The sequence below is a fragment of the Chamaea fasciata genome, unplaced genomic scaffold (genome assembly GCF_029207755.1).
Source record: "Chamaea fasciata isolate MVZ Bird 193981 ecotype frontalis unplaced genomic scaffold, bChaFas1.0.hap1 SCAF_3, whole genome shotgun sequence".
Lineage (NCBI taxonomy): Eukaryota > Metazoa > Chordata > Aves > Passeriformes > Sylviidae > Chamaea > Chamaea fasciata.
The window spans coordinates 64844378-64868629 of record NW_027094088.1 but is presented as its reverse complement, the minus strand read 5'-3'; the positions used below and the strand labels follow the sequence as shown (position 1 = coordinate 64868629).

Here is a 24252-nt window from a genome sequence, read left to right as displayed (position 1 = left end):
CTTTCAAGTGAAATATGTGACCCCAGACTTCCTGGGTTTGATACTAAAGGATAACTGGCAGCAGGCAGATTTATTATACTAAAACCAAGTTGCTAACTTCAACTGTGATATGACCAATTTGCAGAAGAGCTAAACCATATTTACAAAAGTAAAAACAGAGCTCAATTGGAAACAGGGTTGTACACCACCCCCAAAGCCCTTCTGTCTCTGGTTTGAATGATGTACCGCAGCAGGGCTTCCAGGGAACAAAAAACTCAAGCTAAACAAAAAAAAACCCCACCCTGCCTGGGTTCCTGCTTAAAGCCAAGCACTCATCTATACTAAACAATTATTGTCAAAACTGAATCTGTAAGTGTTCAGAGTCAGGCTGAGCTTCTGTATTTTTGCCTGCAACTTCCAAATCAGGAAAAGGCACATGCTGTCAGTTGCATCCACATAGAAAGCCCGATGCTGGATGCTCTCACTTGACAGCTTAATCCTTTCGCATCCAGTAAATCCTTCACTTCCCCAATGCACAAAACCTACTCTGTATTTGCACTATGTTGTCACTCCTCAACACAGGAAAGTATACATAAGATAACCTGTAAAATAGCATCAAGCTGCTACTCCTATCCAAATAAAGAGAAAAGGGTTCTCAGAAAAGTCACTTAAATAGTTTCCAGCCAAAGAAAGTGGGAGGGGAAGAAAAAATGTGGAAGTGTATTTTAAAGATAAATACTTCAAAAGATATAGTAATAATAAATTTCAGAGATGAACTTACACATGCCAGATTGGGGGAAAAAAAAATCCTCTAACCCACCCATTTAAGGTTGAAAGAGTCTTGAAATACAGAAAAGTTATTTCAGTTTAAGCACAGGGAGAAGAAAGATGATATTGTGGAGCATTCATCATACACTATAAACTGAATACCAGCTATGTAACAGAATTACCAAAACTATATTTATTGAAAGTGTAATTTTAAAAAAATACCTTGGACAAAAGAAACTCATTCCAAGTCAAACACCCACAAGAAATGTGTCGGCCCTCACTATTCAGACTTTTTTAGGAAGAAGAAACATTGCTGTAGCAAAAGTAACACATCCAAAGCAGCTCCCTGAGTAAGTTCCCATTCAAATTCCTGTTTAAAAAAAGGCAGGGTGTCAGGGAGCAGCTCCCTTTGCTACCCCACTGAAGCATGCAGCTTCCCAGATTCCCTCATCCTGTGATTGAGCAGGTGTCTCCCTGGCACATAGTTCGTTTCACAAAAGGAAAGGTGCTGCCCATGTTTAATACATTACTGCTGGGAACAAGTTTAGAGGAGCCACAGCCTGTGCCAGAAGGCAAATGGGACCAATCAACTTGTGAGCTGCTGAGTGACACTGCGAGTCCTGCCTCTGAAACTTTTGTTATTTTTTCCCCTCAGCCTACTTCAATTGTTTCCACAACTTGGTCACAGACTCGGACAAGTTGCCAGAGATCTACAGGCACGTCCCACAGCCCCGAACAAGCTCCTCTGCGCTTCACTAAGTCACACCAGGGGTAAGGAACCTCTCTTCTGTGTAATCTTTTAATTCTTGCAGGAAGGCATGCTGTAGCTACTTTTCTACAAAAAATTCCTCTACTCAAATTAACAGATGGTTTTAACTGTTTATATATATATATATATATATATATACACATATATTAAAAAAAAAAAAGGAAATATAGGCATTATAGCTCTGAGTCAAAGATATACTGCCGTGTAAAGTGTCTTTCAGCAACAGGCAACATAATTTCCTATATGTTCATGGGACACCGGCTCTCCTTGGGTAGATGATTTATACAGGTGGTACTGCACAAGAAGGTGAGAAGGTTTCATCAGGTTTCTCACACCTTTATCTTTCCTTTTAAATTTAATACCTTTTCCTTGTTTCTTCTTTTGTTTGTTTGGTTCAGGTTTTTAATCCAAAATCTACAAAGAGAATAATTCTCTTGAGGTTTCATAGAGGCATTATTTTTCCCAAAGCTGCCTCTTCACAGACCAGCAAGGGTTAAGAAGCTCTTTCATTACTAACTCTGTAAAATGTTTTTCTGATCTAACACATTGAGAGAGCAAACCTTTTTTTTTTCCGCTGTATGACGAAAAATTACCCTTAATTTAAAATTTTAAGTGATCTATAGCAGTACTAGAACTGAAATTATATGTTACTCTAAGTGCAGTTCAAGCTACAGATTCCATGCAATGTTTTTGGCTTTGACATCCATTAAAAGTTTATTTTCTCTTGTTCATTGTAACTAACGCACTTGTCCTAGATTGCTTCTAATAACAGAGAAATAATTTAGCTAGGATTTGTAACATCATGAACTGAATTTCAAATGCAGAAAATAACCCATTTATTTCTAAGGGAAGCACAAGAAAGAAATACACTCCCAGCTTTAAAATCACTGAAAAAAAGGTGCACCTCAGAGAAACATGTCACATAGAGAACATTCAATATTTACATATACAAATATTTTAAAAAGAAATACGATTCATGAATATGTATGTCTCTAAGGTACTTAGGCTCCTTGCAATCATGTTCCCCCCTTCCATCAATTCACACCTTATTACTTATGTCTACATATGGTTCTGGTTATAACAGAGATAAACCTAATATAGGCTTTTAATTTTGTGAGGTGTGTTTCCCCTGTTAGTGAACAGATACACCTAATTCCTTTTCCTATAACTGACTGGTAGGCATCAGGCAAAGATACATCCAGGTTTTTTTGCTCAGCAGCCTGGTGGCAGTTTTGAATATTCAAGTGAGAGAAATGTCTGGACATGCTGTTACTCCTAAGGCAAACAATCTGTTACAGAGTTCTCCAGAAGCTGTTTGCAGTAGGCAGAAGCAGCACTTCAGACCCCCCCCCCAGTGCCTACAAAGAGCAAGAAGATTCCGAGACAAATTTTTTTTCAAGGCTGAAGTTACACACAAAACTCATTTTCAAGTGAAGAGAGGAGTTAAGGTTTATTCTACCACCCAGAGAATCTTTCCCTTCTACCTACCACAAATATGCAGACCTTTAAAAATACAGATTTTATGCATACACAGATTGAACATACACACAGACATTTAACTGCTGTAGGCAGCTCTTCACTGGAAGAATGCATCCCATAGCTACAGCAGGTTAGCTGCCCCATCATCTCAATTTTACCCTGTTAGAGTTCAGTAATTTAATGTAGATGAGAGAGTGGTTCAGCTGTTAAATTTAAAAATTTCACACTTGTAACATCCCATGTCACAGACAACCAAACCCTGAGAAACAACCCACAGTCATGACAGAGGCATGTGCTATAGGGCAGGTGGTAAGTGCTACAAATCAATGTGAAATTTGGCATTTAATTTACAGCAGGCAATTTTCGGTCTTTTTTTTTTACTCCTCATTTGTCAAGACAACGATGCAATTGCTATTTAGGAGAGATCCAGATTTATGTATTAGCCACATTTTTATTTCTAAAAGCTGCTTAATTTCTTATCCTCTGAGGAAGTTAGGAATATAGTGCCTCCATTGTACAACAGGAAACTCACTGAAATCAGTTTGTAACTGGTAGTGTGAAGGTTATTTTCACTGCTTTTTCAGAACATCAGCAAACAAAAATGTATGGGATACATGTACAGAACTACAGCAGCAACTTTTTGTTTGCTTTAAGAATAATTTAATTTAGAAATAGAAAAGTACCCCAGCTAGAGAAATAAAAAATCCCACAGGGAAGTAAAGTTTTGTTCCTACAGACAAAACTACAAGACAATAGAACTGAAGATTGATTTTGCTTTCTTGAGATTGAAAAAAGGCTTAACAGGACCTTCCTGGCATCAAGCAACTTCTCAGAAGATGAATTTATCTACTGTATCCTTCTCAATCATATTATATCATTCTCAGTCACAGACAAAAGGTAAAGAGAAAGATAAAATGAGTTTGTTTTTCCTGTTACCAGCACTTCTCAAACTATGAGCTGAATTGTTGCTTTTTTTTCACCATCCCAAAGAAACATTTTCTCCATGTGATTGAAAAATTGCATTATATGCCACAAGTCAGTGCCTAAATCTCGAATCAACATAACTTTATAGCACTTTTTCCATCACAATATTTATGGCTAGTAAGACTTCTTTTTTCAATAGATAGAAGTGAATTACTGGGGTCTTGGGACATGTCATTGTAAAAATCTATGCAATAGACTTATGCAACATAACTTTAACAGCCCCTCAGGGCTTCACTTGGTCATGCAGAACTGCAAGAATTCAAGTAAGTCAAACCTCTTCTGTTCCACTGATATCACTGCTGCATTTAGTGAACCTATGACAAGAAACAGGCTGTGGCATTTCCAAGGGAGCCAAATTTATCCCGTGTGACTTCAAGGGAGTCAATGCAGTTGCACCAGGAATGAGTGTGGCCCACAGTTTTCACTTCGGTCACATACCCCTCTCATTGTGAAGGGCACCCAGGAACACAGATAAAAATAACCTAATACAAATCAGGGAAACAGTCACATGTCAGTGAAGTGGGAAGCAGTAATTGTGATCAGTGACTCACTCTAAAGTATGGGGTATAGGGGATTCCCTACATAGTAACATCCAGGGTCAGCCACCAGACCTCCTGCAGATTCACTCTGTGAATCTCTGTGCCTAAGACAAGCCTTGCACATCGATTAACAGCACTGATAACACAAAACTGCACACTAATGCAGCCAACTGTACCTCGTGTGTGATGCTCAGTCTTGCCACACGAGTCACACTTTGTGACTTCTAAAAAACACCAAATATAATTTGTCCTTTTGCTGTACTTTTGTTTCAAGAAGTGGTGTGTGCATGCACAATTCTTCTGTATATTGGCCTAAGACACAGGGACTGAACAGCAGAGAGCAGCTTCTACTTGTGACAATGATCAGTCTTTGTTTCTGTGTAATTGTTTTCCAAGCTGTTCATTTTGACCTTGATAGCCACCCGTGTGCAGCTGTGTTTCTGAATGTGTTTCTCTTTCTGCACACTTTAGGTGGGTGACAGCACCATGGAGGATTAACAAGCAAGGTATGTGTTTATTAGCTGAATTTGAGCACTTGTTAAGACAAACTTGTTGAAATGCAGACGCAGAATCTGCTTCCTTTGCTTACAAGAAAACTTATCCCACGGACAGGAGTAGCAGGTTAAACAACACATAGATGTATCAAAAGCTTCCAAAACCACATAAACTATAAAATCAAGAAACTCAATCTATTTTATCCTCTCCTCATCCCTTCTCTACAATGTTTTCTAGCTGTATGAGGTGCAGAGATTCTAACTGATGCTACCTTTGATTTTTTTAAGTTCCTTTTGTATCCCCTTCTGGTCACATATGTCCAAATATCTATTTTGGTCTTGCATCTGTGATGCCGAACCAGATAATATTGCTTTTTATGGAAGGACTTCAGAGCCCCAGGGCCTTGCCCCTTGAGTCATGCAAGTGAAACATACGCAGCAACACAGCAGTGCAGGTGCCAGCACAAGTGCAGTTACACCTAATGCAGTGCACGTGAAATATATTCTGCATGTACACAGGTACAAATTGATGCTGTTCCAATCCTTCTGTGGGCCCCAAGAAAAAAAAGAAAAACCAACAGGAAAGATAAATGTTGCTGCAGCAGGTCACACACAGCCCAAAGACCAAGAGTTGCACACACCTAACACTGAAAAAATGAAAAATGCTGGGATGAAGTCACCTACAGGAAATGCTGTTCTCTGGGCAGTGTCTGTCACAGAAGCCGGTTACACAAACTCTTCTCTCTCCATGTAAATCCATTCGTGGTTCATCTACTGGGACTTGTCTGCAAGAAGATAAACAGTCTAATGCACTCTAGCCTGTACCGGTGGGAGGATGAGTGTGCAATTCAGCCAAGAGACTTCACAATTTCTGTGCATGTCTTGCTTTTACTGCACTTGGGACAGACCGTGACTAGCAAAGGGCTAAGCACAATATACTTGGCAAGCGTTTTAACTGCTTAAATAGATGAAAACAGGTACAGCAAAAAGTCAAACAAAGATGAAAAATTGTAGTCACTACAAGAGTATGTTCTGGTATATGGGAATTTTTTACAATAAAGTTAAGATCAACTACAGCTCAAAAAATCACAACAAAATCTGAAGTTCAGTTTGAGAAAATGTCATCACATGGAATCCTCTAAAGGTATTAAAATAACCATGTACAATCTGATTGCTTTTGAAAGTCTCTCTTAAATACCAACACTGCCACTGAAAACACATGCATTCTGTTCATACAGTACCATTTAACTCTACAGCCCAACATGAAGAGATTAAAAAAGGAAGAGCCTGAAAGACACTTCTGTTTCGTCATAAGGTTTTTCCATTTTAGCCACATAGAAAGACAAATTCATGGGCAACAAAATATCTCTGATTCAGTCAGGATCATCACGTAATTTGGGCAGCAGACATCTAAGCAACTTTTTCCCTTATGTGGCATATATAATTTCACTTACTTCCAAGAAAAAAAATAATGAAGTGGTAATAAGGAAAGGCCTTCTGTGAAATATAAGAACATAATATAAATTGATAAAATGTTTAGAGGTAAGTGCAGCTTTTGGAATAAAGTTTGACAGATGCATATATCATAATTATTTTAAAAAGCAAGTTTTCACATTGTCACAGCACCTACATTCAGAATCCAACTCACTATGAGCTCAACAAGCATATATCAAAGCCAGCTTCTTGCCATGGAAGGTTTGTACAGGAGGGTTTTAACGTTGCAACTACTTATTTGGAGTTTTAAAGAAACTGATACCCTGTCCTTCCATTGGCCACTAAAAAGGAGGAAAATACACTTTAAATGTAATGCTCACTTAAAAGACAAAGTTGCGTAAATGCTTTGTTTTGTTCCTCACAGCAGTCCTCTGCGTTTTGCACTCATGTTTGCAATACACTGTCCTACATGTATAAGATTTAGTCCTTACTCTGTCTTGTCTGTTGAGAACTGTGCTACTAAAATTCCCTACAGCAGTGAAGCATTAGGTTTTTACTGCTCACCATAAAGAACTTTTTCTTGGATTGGAAATACTTCAGCAAGATTTCTTTTCCTCCCATCCAGAAAAAAGGTATTGGTAAATCAGATTATCTACTCAGTCAGTACCAGCCAGCAGGACTATCTAGATCTCCTGGCTGACTGTGACCCTACTCTTATCATCAAGCCTTCACATGTGCTTCAACAAATAAAGCAGAGGGGTGTGTGTGGAAAGGCAATCAGCCACAGCCCTTTCAGAGACTGTAAAATAGCTTAGGAAGGATCTAAGCAGTAGTCAGGGCAAAACCCAGATATCTACAACTTCCATAGTACAGTTACTCAACACTGCTAAGAAGCAGGTGCTCAGTAGCCTTCAGGAGGAGAAGCATAAGACAAATATAAACTTAAACCCTCAAAATGTGAAAATCCTGTTTTAACCTAAAAACACTGTAAAAGAAATCTGTTTATTTCAGACTTTTTAGAACTTTAAAACAATCTCCATTTGCACTCATAAAAAACACTTTTGCACTTCTAATTCTCTGCTTTCCTGCTTTCCAGCTCTCCAAAGGCTGTCTAAAGCAAAGAGAAGATATTAGGCACTTTGCACTGTTGCTGACCACTGCTCTTCTCTCCTGCACTCCTAAAATCTCTGAGTTGTGCCCTCTGCTTTCTTGTTGCCATGGAGAAGGTCCAACACATGACCCGCTCCGCTCTGAGGAGAGCCTCAACTATTGAGGTCAACCCACAAGCACGTCAAAGGCTCCAAGAGCTCTTTGTGAATTTCTGCCTGATTTTAATTTGCCTCTTGCTGATCTGTATCATTGTGATGCTTCTCTGAAGTTCCTGCACTTCTCTGCCCTGTCCTCTAGGAAAGTCACCGCAGGGGGAAGAGAGACCTACACATGCAACTCCCAGTGCAAGGATCCTCATGTGACAGGGGCTAGCACTTGGACTAGAGGGTGTGCCAACCAGTGCTCTGTTATCTTACTGCCTGCTACATGTATTAAAAACCATTTTCTGTGCAGAACAGTGTTTAGAGCCTGTAGTTACAAAGTTGTGCATGACAACTTGCCAGTCTCAATCAAGAGATGTCTTTACTACATGGGGTAAAGTATCAGTAAAGCAGATTATCTGCTCCGATCAGTAACAGCCAGCAGCTGGTAAATTCACTGTTTTAGTCAGATAAACACCACCATCACTTTTTGGGGGCCTAAGTGTTTTTAGGTTTCTCTGAAAATCTTTAAGCCCTTGGAAGGGTTCCAAATTTGGACCATGCCTGCCCAAAGAAGAGCTCACAGGTACACAGCCCTCAACACATCCTGGGAAAATTTCTGCTCTGCTTAGTTCAAGGTGCTACATCTCTGCATTTTCAACTGAAGGCATTCAAATTGATTTAATGTTTATCAAAGGAATATGAGAATGAATCAAAAATCTGTTCTAAATTAGAAAGGAAAAAATATTTCATATGTTTTTCTCCCTATTTAAGGAATCTTATATATGTGACATCTGGAAATACTTTTCATTATGTTTTGCATAAAAAAAATTGACACTGCCATAACTGATATAAAAAAATTTGTTTTCCATAGTCATTTGACTGACATGACAACTGGCACAACTTGGATTCTGTGAGTTCTTAATATTTCCTTTATACAACTTAATTAAGATCTGTTCTAAATTATGCAATAATTTCCTTGGTTTAAAACTACAAAGAATGTGGAACTTGCCAATGTCACATGCGGTGGCTTACACCTGATGTGGCAAAGAGAAAAGTCTAGGTACCATTACTGTTGTGACTGAAGTGCATCCATACAAATATAAGTAACATCTTCAGCTGCAAATTCCTGCTAGAGAACATGCAAGTACTTTCCTAAAATAAATGACATTAAAAAGTTCATTGTAAACAATTACGCACAGGAGGGGAAAGCACTGCAGAAATATCTTTTCAACCTGTAAACCATAGGCTATACACATAAAAGGTGACACTTCTACTCCAGAAATTGTGAGTAACAAGACTGAGTAGAAGACTTCCAACCCTACTAACCCTATTACATGTTGCTGGTATAAAGCAAAATTCCTAGAAATTTGATACACTTCTCAAATTTAAAGAAAGCTCAAGAATCAACAGACAGAAGTCAGAGAGACATCCATTTTTTAAAGATATATTCTTCTAGTCCATTCTATGTAAACATTCTTACAGATGAATACAGAAAATCAAAACAAGTTTATCCTGTATTCTGCCTTTAAGACTTAATATTTCTTGAGTAGAAGTTGACAATGAACAGCTGAGCAGGAAGGGAAGAAATCTTTGAAAAAACTGTATTCAATGGAATGCAAGCAAATCCAGTGGTGAATTTCCTATCTGGTGAGTAGGTATGTTGAGACTAGACTCTGAAACAAGGTTATCCACTAGAGGAAATGAAGACAGCTACTTGTATGAGAATTAGGACAAGCACTGGTGAGACTGGCAACACACCCCCACACTTGCAAGTTAGTATATGAGCATTACTGATTTAATTGTCTGTGTAAATCTCGATTTCCATCTCATGCATTCTGACCACTCTCACAAAATGCATGAGATTTTAGCAAGTGTATTTCCCCTTTTAATCCTTCTTGCTTTTCTTCTCTTTTCACATCTGTATTTTTGTGATGGATAGAGTTTCTAGCTTTAGTTTGCTTTGAATGTGTTTCAAGAGACTTCAACTGGAAATGGACAACAGTTTTATAGTACCAAACACTTGCTGAAGAAAAAGGTGTTAAGAGTAAAGCATCAGCACATTGTGAGGACACATTTGGGTTATAGGTTTCACAAGCCCATAATACAAAGGAGTCAGAGTAAAGCCTTGCTAAAAAATGTACCCCAATAAAAACAAACCCTCCAACTTCCTCTCATGTACCTGAAAACCTGTAACTTATTTTAAAACAACAACCAAACAAGAACAAAACCAAGATATCCATAAACTGGAAGCCCTACTGCTATTTTACAGCAATGCAGATATATTGCATACACTGCATGGTTCATTTGTCTTAGGCTTCTGTTGACCAGAAAATCTGTTACTATCCTCTATACCACCAATTGTCAACTGAACCCCGAAATTTTTAAAACCCTTTTGTACATAACACAATCTTCTTTGTAGACTTATATAAGCTTTAAAAATAGTATCTACAGTATTTTTATTTAATACATGGGCTGCTTGAAAAAATATTAATGTATAAAATATATCCAATCCTGTTTAGAAAGAAGCATCCATTCTATTACTTACTTATTAAAGCTATGTGAAAAGAAGCTAGTCATCACACAGCTTTCTAATTCTCTACATCTCTATTTATTCTGGTTTTCAAGAGTAATCTTGACTATTCTGCAATGTCCAGGTGACTTATGTGTACCTGATTCCCACTCAGTAGCTAGTGCTTGTAACTATTCCTAATGAATTTTCTGCAAGTGTAATCAAAAAGTTCACCACTTTTATGAGCCAAAATAAAAATTGCAAACATGTACAGCACGTAGCTTGGATTAAGCTTTCAGTTCTCTGCTCCAGTCCACCCAAGCCTAGCCTTTTTCCTAAGGTCATCTTACACACTAATAGTGAATAAAGACACCTAAACAGGTAACCATCTGGTATTACTCTTCCTCAAAAAAAATTACCAGCTTCCATGACAATTTTATACTGGGAAGGAGTTGAATCAGGAACCAAAACACACTGGTTTTAAAGATGTGTTCCCTCAGCCAGCTCCTCAGGAAAAAATGATATAATTGATTCAATAACTGAGTAATTGGTATTATCCTCTATGTGAAAACATTGCCCATTTAAAACTTGAATTTTTGCTCTGTCCATAAAGTGTTTTAGAAGGCAGCAAAAACTTGCATTTATTTAATAACTGTTCTACATCAATTTAGCAATGACTTCCTTTCTTGGCAGAACAGAACCACTCAGTGGACAGACAAGAGTGGAACAGCCTTAAACAAAATTATTCACACAACATGCACAAAATGTTTGTCACGCCCGTGCACAAAGAATTTTCATGTAAGTTTTGCTACAACCACACCAATGGCCAATGGTACAGCTAGGCCAGTGGTATCCTAGCATGCATTAGGAAGAGCATTCCCAGCAGGACAAGGAAGATGATCCTGCCCCTTTACTCCACTCTAGTGAGGCTGTAGTGTTGTGTCCAGTTCTGGCCTCCTCAGTACAAGAGAGACATGGAGCTCCTGTAGCAGGTCCAGCAGAGGATGACAAAGAATCATGAAGGCACTGGAATATTTCTGTTAAAAGTGAAGTCTGAGGGTGCTGGGCCTCTTCAGCCTTAAGAAGTGACTGAAAGAGGGGAGAGGGAACCTCATTCATGTCTATCAGTATCTGAAGGGGGGTGCCAAGAGGATGGTGCCAGGCTCTGCTGGGTGATGCCAAGCAAGAGGACAAGAGGCAATGGGCAGAAACTGATGCACAGGAAGTTCCATGTGAATGTGAGGAAAAACTTCCTTACTGTGCAGGTGGCTGTGCAGTCTCCCTCATGGGAGATGTTCGGACACCACCTGGACACAATCCTGTGCCATGTGCTCTAGGATGACCCTGCTTGAGCAGGAAGATGGTAATCCCCTCCAACCTTATCCATTCTGGGATACACACAGAACAGTAATCATAAAAAATGTACACACTTTTTAATGTATGCTGAAACATACTTTATCTATTTCCTCTCTGCCAAAATTAGAGCAGAGTAATTGAACACATTCATTTAGAGAGTGTTCCCATTTATATTTGGAAGCATATAGATTACACACCTGATAGCTGAATTTGTATGGCTATTAATGAACAGTGCCCAGCAGAATACAATTGGAAATTTTTTTGTGAAATCCTGCAAGATCCAGAGATATCTTATTTAACAACAAATGTAATCCTTTTAGCTTGGACCTCCACGATGGGGGGGGGGGGGGGGGGGGGGGGGAGAAAAAAAAAACACCCCAAAAAACCAGACAAAAACCCAGAACATATTTATAAGGATTCCTTTAAAAACTGATGCTCACCTCAATAAGAACCCTGGTAATTTAAATTAATTAACTCAGGCCATATATTTACTGTAGTAACATTTGACTGATTGCTTTATAAGCCTTTTTTTAAGGTAAAATGATGCCAGAAGTTACACCTTTGTATAAAACGTAAAGCTATAAAATACTGCCCTCTTGTGATCTTCCCTAAAAATGTGGCTGATTTATTAAAAGGAAGGTTTGGCAACTGTTGGCAGTGTTAGGGCTGAGTGGGTTTATATGTTCCTTTCATTTATGTATACATATTTCTATAAATAAAACCCAATTGTAAAGTTATTAATGCCATCTTAAAATAGGTAATTGCATATGTGCTATTAAAAGCACCAAGGACACATCCTCTGCCAGCTCAATCCAGATTCTTCATAAGGCATTTGCAAGACTTCAATGGACCTTACACAGCACATTGCCAGCTGAACACAACTGCACTGCACAATGCCAAACCCTAGAAGGGTAGGAAATACTTCTATTAACAGACATTTTACCCAGATAAGAAAGCAAGGGGCTGAGGGGTGTTTCACCTGTAGATGTATTTTAGAAGTAAATTTTCAACAGTCTGTTGCTGAAAGAGACCAAGTCTTGAGAACATTCTTTTGAAAATTCACTAGGCTTGGAAAGTATCATACACATTAAAAAAGTCAATGAAATGCCAAACTGTATAAGAAAACTCAAGTCCTTCCTCCAATTATTAGTTCTTCAGAAATTCTTCAGTACTGGAATTAAAGTTATCATTAACCCTTATTTTATTTAATTTTATTTTTAAGGTATTTGAGAAAAAAAGGCTTGTAAGAGCATCCAGAATACTTTTCCAGAAAAAAACCCAAACAACTAGCTATTGTAAGCAGACATTTTTTTCCTAAGTGGCAGAAACTAAAAACCAGGAAAAGAGTTGTGGATTCAATGAAATTCATGGGAACCTACATGGCTTAGTACTGAAGGAGCAACCCTAACCTACAATTAAGAGTCTGCTGCAGGCACAAGAGGGCAGACTGACACACATTATGGATCTTGCCAACAACAGAGGTCTCAACTTGCTACTCAACTTCCTGCTCATTTTCTTGGTTCTAGTGCTCGCGTTTATCCTTGTGAAGCTGATGTGAACCTCTGCGAGGATCTGCTTCCTTCTCAGACTTCACCCTGAGGATTTTACAATGATAATCTAGACACTTTAGACTACCTGAATAGAAGTATGCAAAGACTGCAGAGGCTGAAATACCCAACAGTTACAGAATGTGTTCACACCCCAAATTTATCAGAAAGTAATCCTAAGAGCTGTGCACAAGTATCTACCTGCCACTGAGTGAAGAAAGCACCTACAGTCTCGCTGACTACCTGAAGAAACCCAAGCATGCATCAGCAGCTACTGTAGTTTCTCATTACTACAGCTGATCGTTTTTTAGAGATCTACAAATTATTTGCAGCATTCAAGGAACAATTTCTGCAAATTTCTGCAAATTGGGGACAGCAGAAATTGAATTTTTAAAATGGGCTTTTTGTAGAACATATACTCCATGGGAAATGACAGCAGGAAGGCAAACCAAAATACCAGCTTTGAGTTGACAGGACACATCAAATTACCTGTGGAGAGAAAAGCACAGATGCTGTAAAGGGAAACAAAGATATCCTTGAAAAGCATCTTGCAGTAGCAGAGATAGGGATAAGGAAAGGTGAAATATGAAAACATAATTATTTAGACCTTTTTTGACCACCTGGGGTTCACTGCAACACCTTAAAAGCCAGAAGCCTTCTGTTATCCAGCATATCAAAAGAAGCAGCTGTCAAAATAACTGAAAAACAAAGGGCCATTAACCAGGTTATCATAACTCTGCCTAGGAAACTCTTAGCACCAGCACATACACCAGCAGTAGGTGCAGCTGCACAAACCCAAGATTCACTACAGCCTCAGTAAGAGGATTTACCACTTATGCACAGGTCAAGTGAGCAGTGTGGGAGCTCTCCAACCGTATTTGACAGACCACTTGTTACTTGCCAGTGCAATCCTCAGTCCATAGCCTGTCCTCACCTCTAGGCATGCAGCAAAAACTTCTTACAGGACCTTCTTTTGTGGCTCTTTACAGGATGATGTACTTTTCCCACAGGGTCCTGGGAAGGAGACTGACCAACAAGAGCACACTTCTGTTGGAATGATTTTCCAGAAGGTAGTGCTAAAAACGTATGAAGTTTTTAGTTTATAGTAGCGTAAGAAGTGCTGGGAAAGGAAGGGACCAGAAGTAGATTTTATACATTACATTGGAGCCAAACAACTTCCTCTTAGCACCTCACTTTTCCAAGTGAAAAACAGGAAGAGTGTGCACCAACAAATATATACTGTACAGTAAATTTATTGCCATAGATATGCATATTAAGACACATGCAAAAGAAGCAGATGTTGTTTCATGGATAGGGGAAGCTCCAGCTTCCTACTGCCAACAGCACATCCCTGATTCAGCACATATACTGCTGAGTATATTATAAATACACGTTATAGAATAGGATATATCTATTCATGTTCACACCCAGAACTTCCATATGATCACTACTGTTACTCTGTTATCTGCAGGAGACTCATCTGAACTGGATCTATGAATAGCCTTTTCACTGGAAAAGGCAGTATGCCCAGTAAACCTGAAAGCTTAAGGAAGTCCTGCCATTAATAAATATCCACATTCCACTCTACACTACCTGCTCCAAAGCTTAGAGAGCATTAGTGTGCTCATTTTGTCTGGAATAAAGTTAATTTTCTTCATGGTATAATAGTTAGCAGGGGACTACGGATTGGTACAAATTCAAAGTGTAGTTCCCTACCAGCTACTATGAAGGAAATTACCTCTGCCCCAGCCAAACCAACAATGGCCTAGAGCAGCACAGACGGTTAAAACAAAAGCTGTTTTCTCACCTGCTCTGAAATACGTGCAATAAACGTTCGAAATGGCTTCTGCAAACTACATACCCATAGTTTTTTGAAGTTGGTAGTTATAATAGCATAAATTCCAATCTGTTTGCATTTAAAGCAGGAAACTTTGCACAGCTACATCACAACAAGCACTTCATCATTTATTTTGACAATCTTGAAATATTCTGCTTTGAAAAACAAAATCTGTAAATTTATATACCAGAGATATATCTGGTAATGGTTACATAGTTGTGTATTACTTAGGAGAATTCCTGCTGATGCTTGACACAGATGGCTCAAGGCACACCAAAACCACTGAAACAAACAGGAAACCCACTCTAGCACAAAGCAGAAAAAGAACAGTTTTCCCACCAAAATGCTTATTCACTGATATACTGCTTGGGACTACTCAAAGCTTATTTTCTCTATGACATCCTGTATATTCAGAAGTTTCCCTATCTTAGGAAAACCACTGTGACACCAGTTGGCCCTGACAAAACAATAAAATCACATATTCCTTTTTAATAAATTGAGGAAGATGAGCCTATTGCCACCAACCAGCATGTATTTCCAGATCAAAAGTTACATACCAAGAAAGTCCGTGAGAAACTTTGTTAGAGCGTGGAGAAACAATCCCCAGATACAACCCCAGTAGATTCCTCCAGCAACGAACGTGACAGAATCCTCAACAAATGCAGAAATACACTGCTGAAACTGAAACATGCATTTTCCCAAGGTGACATATAAAGCTGGCAAAGTTATCAGCTAACCAGTGCCAAGGCTCTTTTGGCAATCAAGCACAGTCCAAGTTTGGTTTCCAATCATCTGCTAGCACTTACACCAGACTGAACCTACAAGCACCTTATAATGAATGGAATCCCATTTGCTGGGCTACCAACTTCACAGCAAAAGGAGCAGACCATAAAAGCTTAGTTATAGCTTACAGTAGAGGAGTTCACTCTGCTAGCTAAAAGTGATAATCCCTCATGTTAGAAGGTTTTATATTCCGGAAAAGTATGGTTTCATCCAAACGTGATATAGGAAAAATGTTGATATTAATGATTTTAACTTTCTGATCTAACAGGATTGTAAAAAAAACCCCCTAGCTTTGCGTAGGCATTTAAAAATAAAGTTTTGTGTGGCAACAATGTTATCTGACGAATGTTATGACTTTTCTTTCAATTAAAGTTTTGCAGCTTTGTTTACCAATGTTTAGATATGCATGCAGTTTACTTTCTTCCTTTTTTGCTTTGCAACGAAAATTGTTCTAATAACTCTAAACTTGTCATCGCATCAAAACGTAATTTCCAGCAACTTTTATATACATGGTATGATCAATCCAATGTTTTCCTCATTTAAAAAAACCACTAAATCTGGTACATTAGAGGGAAAAGATGCACTTAAGTAATTTCCACCTATTATCTCTGCTATATTCTGACATAATTTAGCACACCATGAAATTGTACAGATGCTCTGTACACTGGAATAAAGAGTTTCATACTGTGATACTTACAACACTGTATAAAGTTAGTATGTAGATAGCAATCTTCTGAAGCTTTCCTTATTATATGATCTCCAAGAATTTTAAAGGCATGCTTTCATTTTAAATCTAATTTTTGAACTAGCACACAGCATGTACCTACATATATTCAGATAACAGGATATATAATAGCATTAGACTTTAAGAAATGCCATTGCTTGAAAACATGGCCTTTTAATTTAGATTTTATGGCCTTCAAGTTCAGTAAATGGGAAATGCTGTTGTGTATTGTAAGCATTTTTTTCTCTTAATAAAGTCCTTATCACACATTTCCTCATTCAAAGATCAGCTGCATATTGAAAACAATTAAACAATTAAGTGTATGGTGAAATTTAAATTCTGCATAGAAAATGTTTTCATTAAAGCAATATTTCTTTGTTTCAGTGCATAAACTGAACTCCATAAACCAAAGAAGTGTTAAAATCTGTTCCTAGGAAATGTGTAGGAGAATATTTACTTTCAAAAAGCACACATTAAATAACTCACATTAGTTAAGGATGCAACACCAAAATGTTGCACAATAACCAAAGACCAGATTCTCCTTGGAGATTTATTTCTGAAATGTATAAACATCACACCCACAGCTGAAGGATGCACCTTCTCTAAGAGGCATTCTGTTATTCCACAGCACATTTTCTGCAGTTGCAAACCTGACCGTGTCCTGAAAGATAATCACAATGTAGCTGTAGGTCTTCTGCCTGACACTCTGAGCTTCCCTAACAGTGCACAGGAAATTTTATTTTACAACCCATGGTGTACAATTGAAATGGAAAAGCCACATGAGAGGTGTTGCAATTTGGGGAGCAAAGTACAAGAAAAACCACTGAGTTCAGTCAACTTCAGACTACTAAGGAAGCAGAGAATCTTTAGATTGAAAGTAATTAACCTTGGAACAGCTTTTGAGGAGTTTCCATTAGTCTTTAGAGTAAACAAATAGAAAGCTTGTCTGATTTTACAAAAAATAACTCTGAATTAAGAGTTTTTTATGATGAACTGTCTACATCAGTCTGTGAGGACATAAAAACGTATTTGTAGTGTGTATTATTAAGTCCAACAGCTGCTCCTGAACCATCAGTCCTCAAAATCAACTCAGAAAATTGTTGCTGTCCGTTCTTATTAGTGATAGGCTGGTAGAAGTGGAGGCTACAGAATGCAGCTACCTTAAAGATGCACAAAGCTGCTCTAGATTTAACAGTTGAAAGCAAAGTTTGTTGTATTCTATGTACATGGCAATAGTAGTTTTAAAGCAAAATAATGATAAATTAATTTTTTCAGTCCTAGAAAAACCATTACATTTCCATCAGGATTTATATATATATATTAAAAGCAAAAGTAATCCTTACTAAAAGAAAAATAAAAAGAAAAAATTTTATATAGAGCTGTGGCTTTTGGCCTTTTTATAAATCATCAGCTTCCTCTTACACCTTCTACTCTATCTCTTAGATATATACTCCACTTAGGATTGCAGTTTTCTTGGTTTCTCAGAAATAATAAAATACCAGTTCCCACGTACATGTGATCTCTGAGAAAAGGCCGCAGCGAATGATGCTCAGGTTTCTTCGAAGAAAAGGTGTCAAAACAGGAAGAACCATTCTTGTTTCTTCATTGCTTCTGGCATCTCTCCTCTTTAAAAGTGTAACCTCCATCAGAAAGACAGAAAGGTAGGAGGGCACAGCAGGGGATGCCTCTAAGAGCCCAAAGGCTCACTGCTCTTGCACATGTTTTAACCCTCTCCGGGTCCTACTTCACAACCACATCTCACTTAAGGACATGATCCCATTTCAAGGCCCAGCAATATGACTCCAGATCATACCAAAGGAAGCGCTTGCCAAGGCCATCAGGAATTTCTTCCAGAGAGATGCAAAAGTTACAGATTAAACAAAACACAAAACAAATCAAAAACAAACCCACAAAGAAACAAACAAGCCAGTTTTAGGCAAAAATGTCAAATCTCAAAAACCTGGAAAGGTGCAGGACTGTTTCTGAATCGAAGTCAAAGATAAATAATGCTTGTGTTCCCCCTGCTGGCTCTGTCCTCCAAAAACAGCTCGGTAGCAGTGCCTGCATTGAAGAAAGTTTTTGAGTAGCTGTAATAACACATACAGGGTTTCACCTGTTTCAAGGACTTAACTTTGCCTTTGTACTGTATTTAAACATGATTAGAGGGAGAAAGCACTTCTGAGACATGAAGGACAAAAGCTGGGCATGGTTTGATCTCAACAAAAATATATTTCTAAAACACCCATCCTAAACAAGGCGTTGTAAAGGCACATGTAAGATTATAAAGAGGCATGTTTCTAAACGAAGTAAGTAAGTAAATAAAACCTTACTCTATTGCTGTGAGACCCTGCCTGGAGTAGTGCATACAGTTCTGGTGTCCCCAGTATAAAAAAGAATGTGGAACTGTTGAAGCAAGTCCAAAGGAGGCCACAAAGTTGGTAAGAGGACTGGAGCACTTCTCCTACAAAAACAGGCTGAGAAAAGTGGAGCTTCCCAGCCTGGAGAAGACGAAGTTGAGTAGAAACCTCATAGCAACCATCCAGTATCTGAAGGGGGCCTATTGGAGCTCCTTCCCAGGAACTGCAGTGTTAGGATTTGGAGTAATGGGTACAGATTGAAAAAAGGGACATTTAAGGGTGAGTATTAGGAAGAAATTCTTTGCTATGAGGGTGGTAAGACACAGAAGCAGGTTGCTCAGGGAAGTTATGGATACCTCAACTCTGGCAGAGCCCAAGGCCAGGCTGGATAAGGCTTTGAGCTACCTGGTCTAGTTGGAGGTGTCCCTTCCCATGGCAGAGGGGGTTGGAACTAGATGATCTTTAAGGTCCCTTTCAACCCTTAATATTCTGTCATTCTGTATATTTAAATCCAAGAAGAGAACCACCAGGCACAAGAACCTGATCACAAATCTCACAGACAGCACCACTGGTGGCTGCAGCAGCTACACATCTTGGGTGTTTGGGAAGACTTGAACGAATGGACAGACCAAGCTCCCTCACGGTACCCTGCTGTCACTTCCCAAACCCCTCATGTGCTCCTCAATGCCACCAGCACATGCCAACTGCCTGGAGTCCAGCTGGAAGTGCCCTGGACCCAGCCTCTGCACTGAGCCAGCCTCCATCACTTTGGTTCTGAGAGGAGCCCATCAGCCTCTGCTCCCTACCTGGGGAATTTATCAGCATCAGAATCTTCAAAGTGCTTAGAGAAAGACGAGGGTTTCTGCAGCAATAAAGGTAAAGGGCAGCCACCCGCAGCAATGCCAGGTTTTTAGACAAACCCTTAGAAGATTACTATTAGTTTGGCCATATTAATTGGCTTCAATTTTCTTAAGTTAAAAACAGAAAACCCAACAAAAACCAACCCCATAAAAACCCAACCCAACAAATACCACCAAAAAACCAAAATCAGATCACCCTTAAGAGCAAAATTGGATGTTAAGAATCTCTTAACTTGTCATTCTTTCCATCAATATCCAACAGAAGGAGCAACAAAACCTGAGCACAACTCTTTGTTAGTTACCTCGTGTACTTCAGGCTGAAGAAAACAGGAAATCTGCACATACAGCTAGATTACCCCTGCTGAGTTAAAATGCTAGTATAAACCTAAAATGCCTTTCAGTGAACTTTATATATTGTAAACTGGGATTTTTTTTGCCAAGCCAAGCCAAACTTACTACACAGGTAAACGTGAACACGTAGATCTTAAACACTGCCTTCCTTCACAAGCTGTACTTCCCCATTAGGGGAAGACCTGGAAACAAAGACTCTGAACTGCCACATTAGAAAGGGTTACCTGTCTCTAAAAACTATGTGCTTGACAGTCTAGATATGAAAATATTTCAAGTATGATGCATCAACCACATATACCATCTTATTTAAATAAACCAGAGTTGTTGACTACTGTTATTTGATTTTTATTAGTTAAAAAATAAACAGTAATATCAAACTGAATTCCGTTTTTAAGTACTAGGCCTGAGGAGACTGAATATTCATTCACCCCTGCACTACTCAAAAGTCACCTCTTATTTTGCTGAATGCATAAATGCAGCCTCTTTGTAAGCCCGTTCAAGTCAAAATACCTTCACATTTCCCCCCACTATGCAGTTACTATGAAACTACTAAAAAGGCCACTTGACGAACCTCTTTCTGTGCCCAGCTTCAGATAAACACATGTTAGTCCCATATGGACAGGCACAGAGAATCCGAGTAAACTGTATGTAGGCGGACAGCAGAAATAAAAGAAAACCCAAGAAACAACTAATGTTGAGAAACAAGCAGCAACAGTCCCAATCAAAGCTTTAAAATACCATCACTCGGTTAGGAGGACCTGTTCCCCGTTTCAATAAGAACTGCCTGTTATTCCTCTGGCATAACACAGGATGCCACATGATGGCAGCAAACACCAAGCTTTACCCTTACCTGCACAGGCTGGTCACCTGCTACTCTGAAGTCTTCCAGCTGCTGCATGTGCCACGCAGCCACTCCGTAGGGCTCCTCAGCAGGCCGGCAGTCCAGGGGATTTGCCCGCAGCTGCTCCTTGAGCCACATCTGAGTCCTCACTGCCGGCTGTATGGGAGCTCCGCTCACAGCCTGCTGTCCCAGCGTCGCGTATCTCTGGCCAAAAGCTTCGCAGCCGCCTGCCGTGGATTTGCTTTCAGGTAAGGCACTGTAGGTCAAGTCTAAGGCATGTCTCCTACCTGGGGAATCTGAAACAAAGTCGTCTTTGCTGCACGTTTCAAATTTGTATTTGCAGTCCAGTAGAGAAGGTCGTTTTTTCACCATTTCTTTGTCCTCAATTTTTAGCAACTCCATGCTGTCATGCAGACAACTTGGCCCATTTGTCCTTAATTGAGGTGGCACAGCTTTGTCCGTACCTGCCCTGTATTCCACTGAATGACTACTTCCATCTTGGCTGAAATTATTTGGTGAGCTGAGTTTAGACAAGGAGGACCATTTTCTTACAGGTCTTGCATCTTTCATGTCAAGAGAATTGTCCAGGGCTCCCTGATTTCTGCCTCCTCCTGACCGTACAAAGCTTGTACTCCATTTTGAGCCATCAGACTTGAAAGCTTCCCTGTGTTTGGAAAGTGAAGAGCTGGCACTAGACAGCATCACATGGGCAGTGGGAATAGAAACCAGTGATCGACTGGGCTTAAATGATGATGTACCACTTGAAGTTGAATGATCTGTGAAGAGAAATTCATCACGTAAATAAGTGCAACACAGAGCTCATTAACATTAGTTCAGATAGGACAAAGTATCAAATTCAAGGTGAAATGCAAAAATAGAAGAGGTTTCTTGACAAAATAGGGCCTTCTAGATCATTCTAAACCATGAGAATGGAAACTAATTAAAGTGGAAGATTTTCAAGTTTATTTTGCACAGGTGTCATAATGATAAAAAGAAAACTGCACTAAGCATTGGCAAGAGCAGCTTCAGATAGAATTCTCAGCCTGTGAGCTCAAGAAACCATTCCCAGCTTTAAGGTGGCAGGATGGATTTCTCACCCACCCCACATAATACGAAGGAGCTTCTATACCACAAACAATAGACGTATTCAGGATCCCCAAGATTGGTTCCTCTTCAATTACCCTCCTTCCCATTTTTTGAAGGCAAAACAATTCAATAAATGCACTTTGTAAAATAGCAGTGCTGTAGACAAGCCAGTTTAATACTGGTCACTTGCACAGAGTTATTCATCCATTCTGGATCTCACCAATTTCCAAGTATGCTTCCTGTGCTGTGTTTGGCTGAGAAAGAGTTAATTTCCTCCACAGTACCTGGTATAGGGCTATGTTTTGGATTTGTTCTGGAGACTGTATTGGTGATTTAGGGAAATTTTAGTGCCTTCTAAGCAGTCCTTACACATAGTCAAGGCCTTTTCTGCTTCTCACCCCACCAGTGGGGAGGCTGGTGGTGCACAGGGAGCTGGGAGGGGACACAGCTAGAAGAGCTGACCCCTGCTGACCAAATGGATATTCTGTATCCTATGGCTCCACGCTCAGCAATAAAACCAGTTGGAAGGCTGCTTTGGGATGCTGCTGCTCTGGGATGCTGCTGCTCAGGCAAAAGTCACCTGGTCATGACCAGCTGTTTACACTTGCAGTCTTTCTTCTGCACTTGCAGTTCTTATTTCTGTTACTTTTCTTAGAATATTTTTCTTCTTTTCAATTATTAAACTGTTTTTATCTCAACCCAACAAGATTTTTAACTTTTACACTTCCAGTTCTCTCCCCTGTCCCACCAGGGGTGGGGGCAGGAGGAGTGAGCAAGTGGCTGTGTATTTACAGACCCAAATACAACACCACAGAGAAAATGGGTCTATCAGATTGTCTGTAAAATCTTTCTCAAGTCAAAATATCAAGAACAGAGAAATCAGAAAGGTGATATTCAGGAGAGAACAGTAGAGCAAAGATGAGAGAGGTAAAGGAGGAATTCCTGGGAACTGGCTGAGAGCTCTCACACACCCTGCAACGTGTGCTCAGCACGTCACAGGCTGTGGGCTACCAGAAATAAACATTTAATTCTCTCCTTAGAGGATCAGCTCCCACCAAGTCAGGTTCAAGGCAGATAGAATAAAATCACTCTAATTAAAAGATTCTTCTGGCGTCCCTTTTGCCAAATAGCAAAACAGATACATTCTTCTTATTTATTTTATCCAAACCTAGAGAGTACCTCTTTCTCTGAGATTTGTCAGCCACTACAAAAATTCATACAGGGACAACTTAAAAGTTAAAAAAAAATAAAATAAATAAAGTCTACAACTGGCATAACCAGTTTGATGGCTACACTAGATTACTGTGATTTGGTGAAGCCAGAACACATTATTTATTAATTAAGCACATTTTGGAAGCATTTATTTTACTCAATATACCACACCACAGATAGGAAAAGGAAGAGAGCTTCCAACCGTGCAACAACTTTCAAAAATGGTAGCACTTATTTTTCCACGTATCCAAATAAAAATATCCCTACCTGCAACTTGCATATTCCTCCTTATTTGGGATCAGACTTCCTCACTTCTAGCACTTGCAGCCCAACACAAAACAATATAGTCCTACTGTCACACTCTTCATGAGAAAAATGCATTATGGCCCACCAAAGAATAAACAGTTCCCTGATTACTACATAGTTAATGCCAGGACTCCGAGAAAGGTGGGAAATTTGCTGAAGCCTTCCTGCCTCCCCAAGAGTCCCTGCCCCAGCACATACCCTCCTGTTTCAGTTCAAAAGCTCATGCCACACAGTTTCTTGCCTCTACGCAGCCGCCTACTTCCCTAGTAGTTACAGAACACTGCTCTCTGTAAGACCTGGCAAAACTGTCAGAGCTGGCTGAAGTGGACCAACAGTTTAAGAGCTGTTCACAGGGTGCTGACAGTGGCCAAAGAACACACACGGGCTGTCCTGTGCATGGCCAGGAGTGGGACTTCAGTGATCCTTGTAGGTCCCTTTGAACACAGGATATTCTCTGATTCTGTGATAAAGTTAAATGGAAAGCAGAACACTACCAGCTTGTTACCTGATTAATCATGCTGCTAATTCATGTGGGGGCAACATTTTTTGCAAGCAAGATGAAAGATCCTCCTTTCTGCCTACAAGTTCTTCCTTAAAAATCCTATACTGCAGAGAGAAAAAATTTTATTGGCTGTTCTGTCTTGATATTGCTCAACAAGTGGACAAGTTAAAGAGGAAGACAGGAGGCCACACAACCCCTTTGAAGCAGAAGGAATCAGTCTTCTTACCAAACACACCAGTGCCCACGGATATGGCAACACTGGAGATGGTGACAGCAAACACT

At 39.4% G+C, this 24252-nt stretch overlaps 2 protein-coding genes across 2 annotated transcripts in view; one reads left to right on the top strand and one right to left on the bottom strand.

The window, feature by feature from the left end:
• The window catches only part of CEP85L (centrosomal protein 85 like), a 107211-nt gene that overhangs the window by 42600 nt on the left and 40359 nt on the right, over window positions 1-24252 (bottom strand). Inside the window, exon 3 of the mRNA XM_066179339.1 lies at window positions 20874-21640. Within this exon, the coding sequence (XP_066035436.1) occupies window positions 20874-21640 (767 nt within the window). The remainder of the gene's footprint in view (window positions 1-20873; window positions 21641-24252) is intronic.
• Window positions 1293-8011, top strand: PLN (phospholamban). Its single transcript, XM_066179338.1, has 3 exons — window positions 1293-1518; window positions 4990-5024; window positions 7543-8011. Exon 3 carries the CDS (start codon window positions 7664-7666, stop codon window positions 7820-7822), a length of 159 nt encoding a protein of 52 aa, XP_066035435.1. The 5' UTR covers window positions 1293-1518; window positions 4990-5024; window positions 7543-7663; the 3' UTR covers window positions 7823-8011.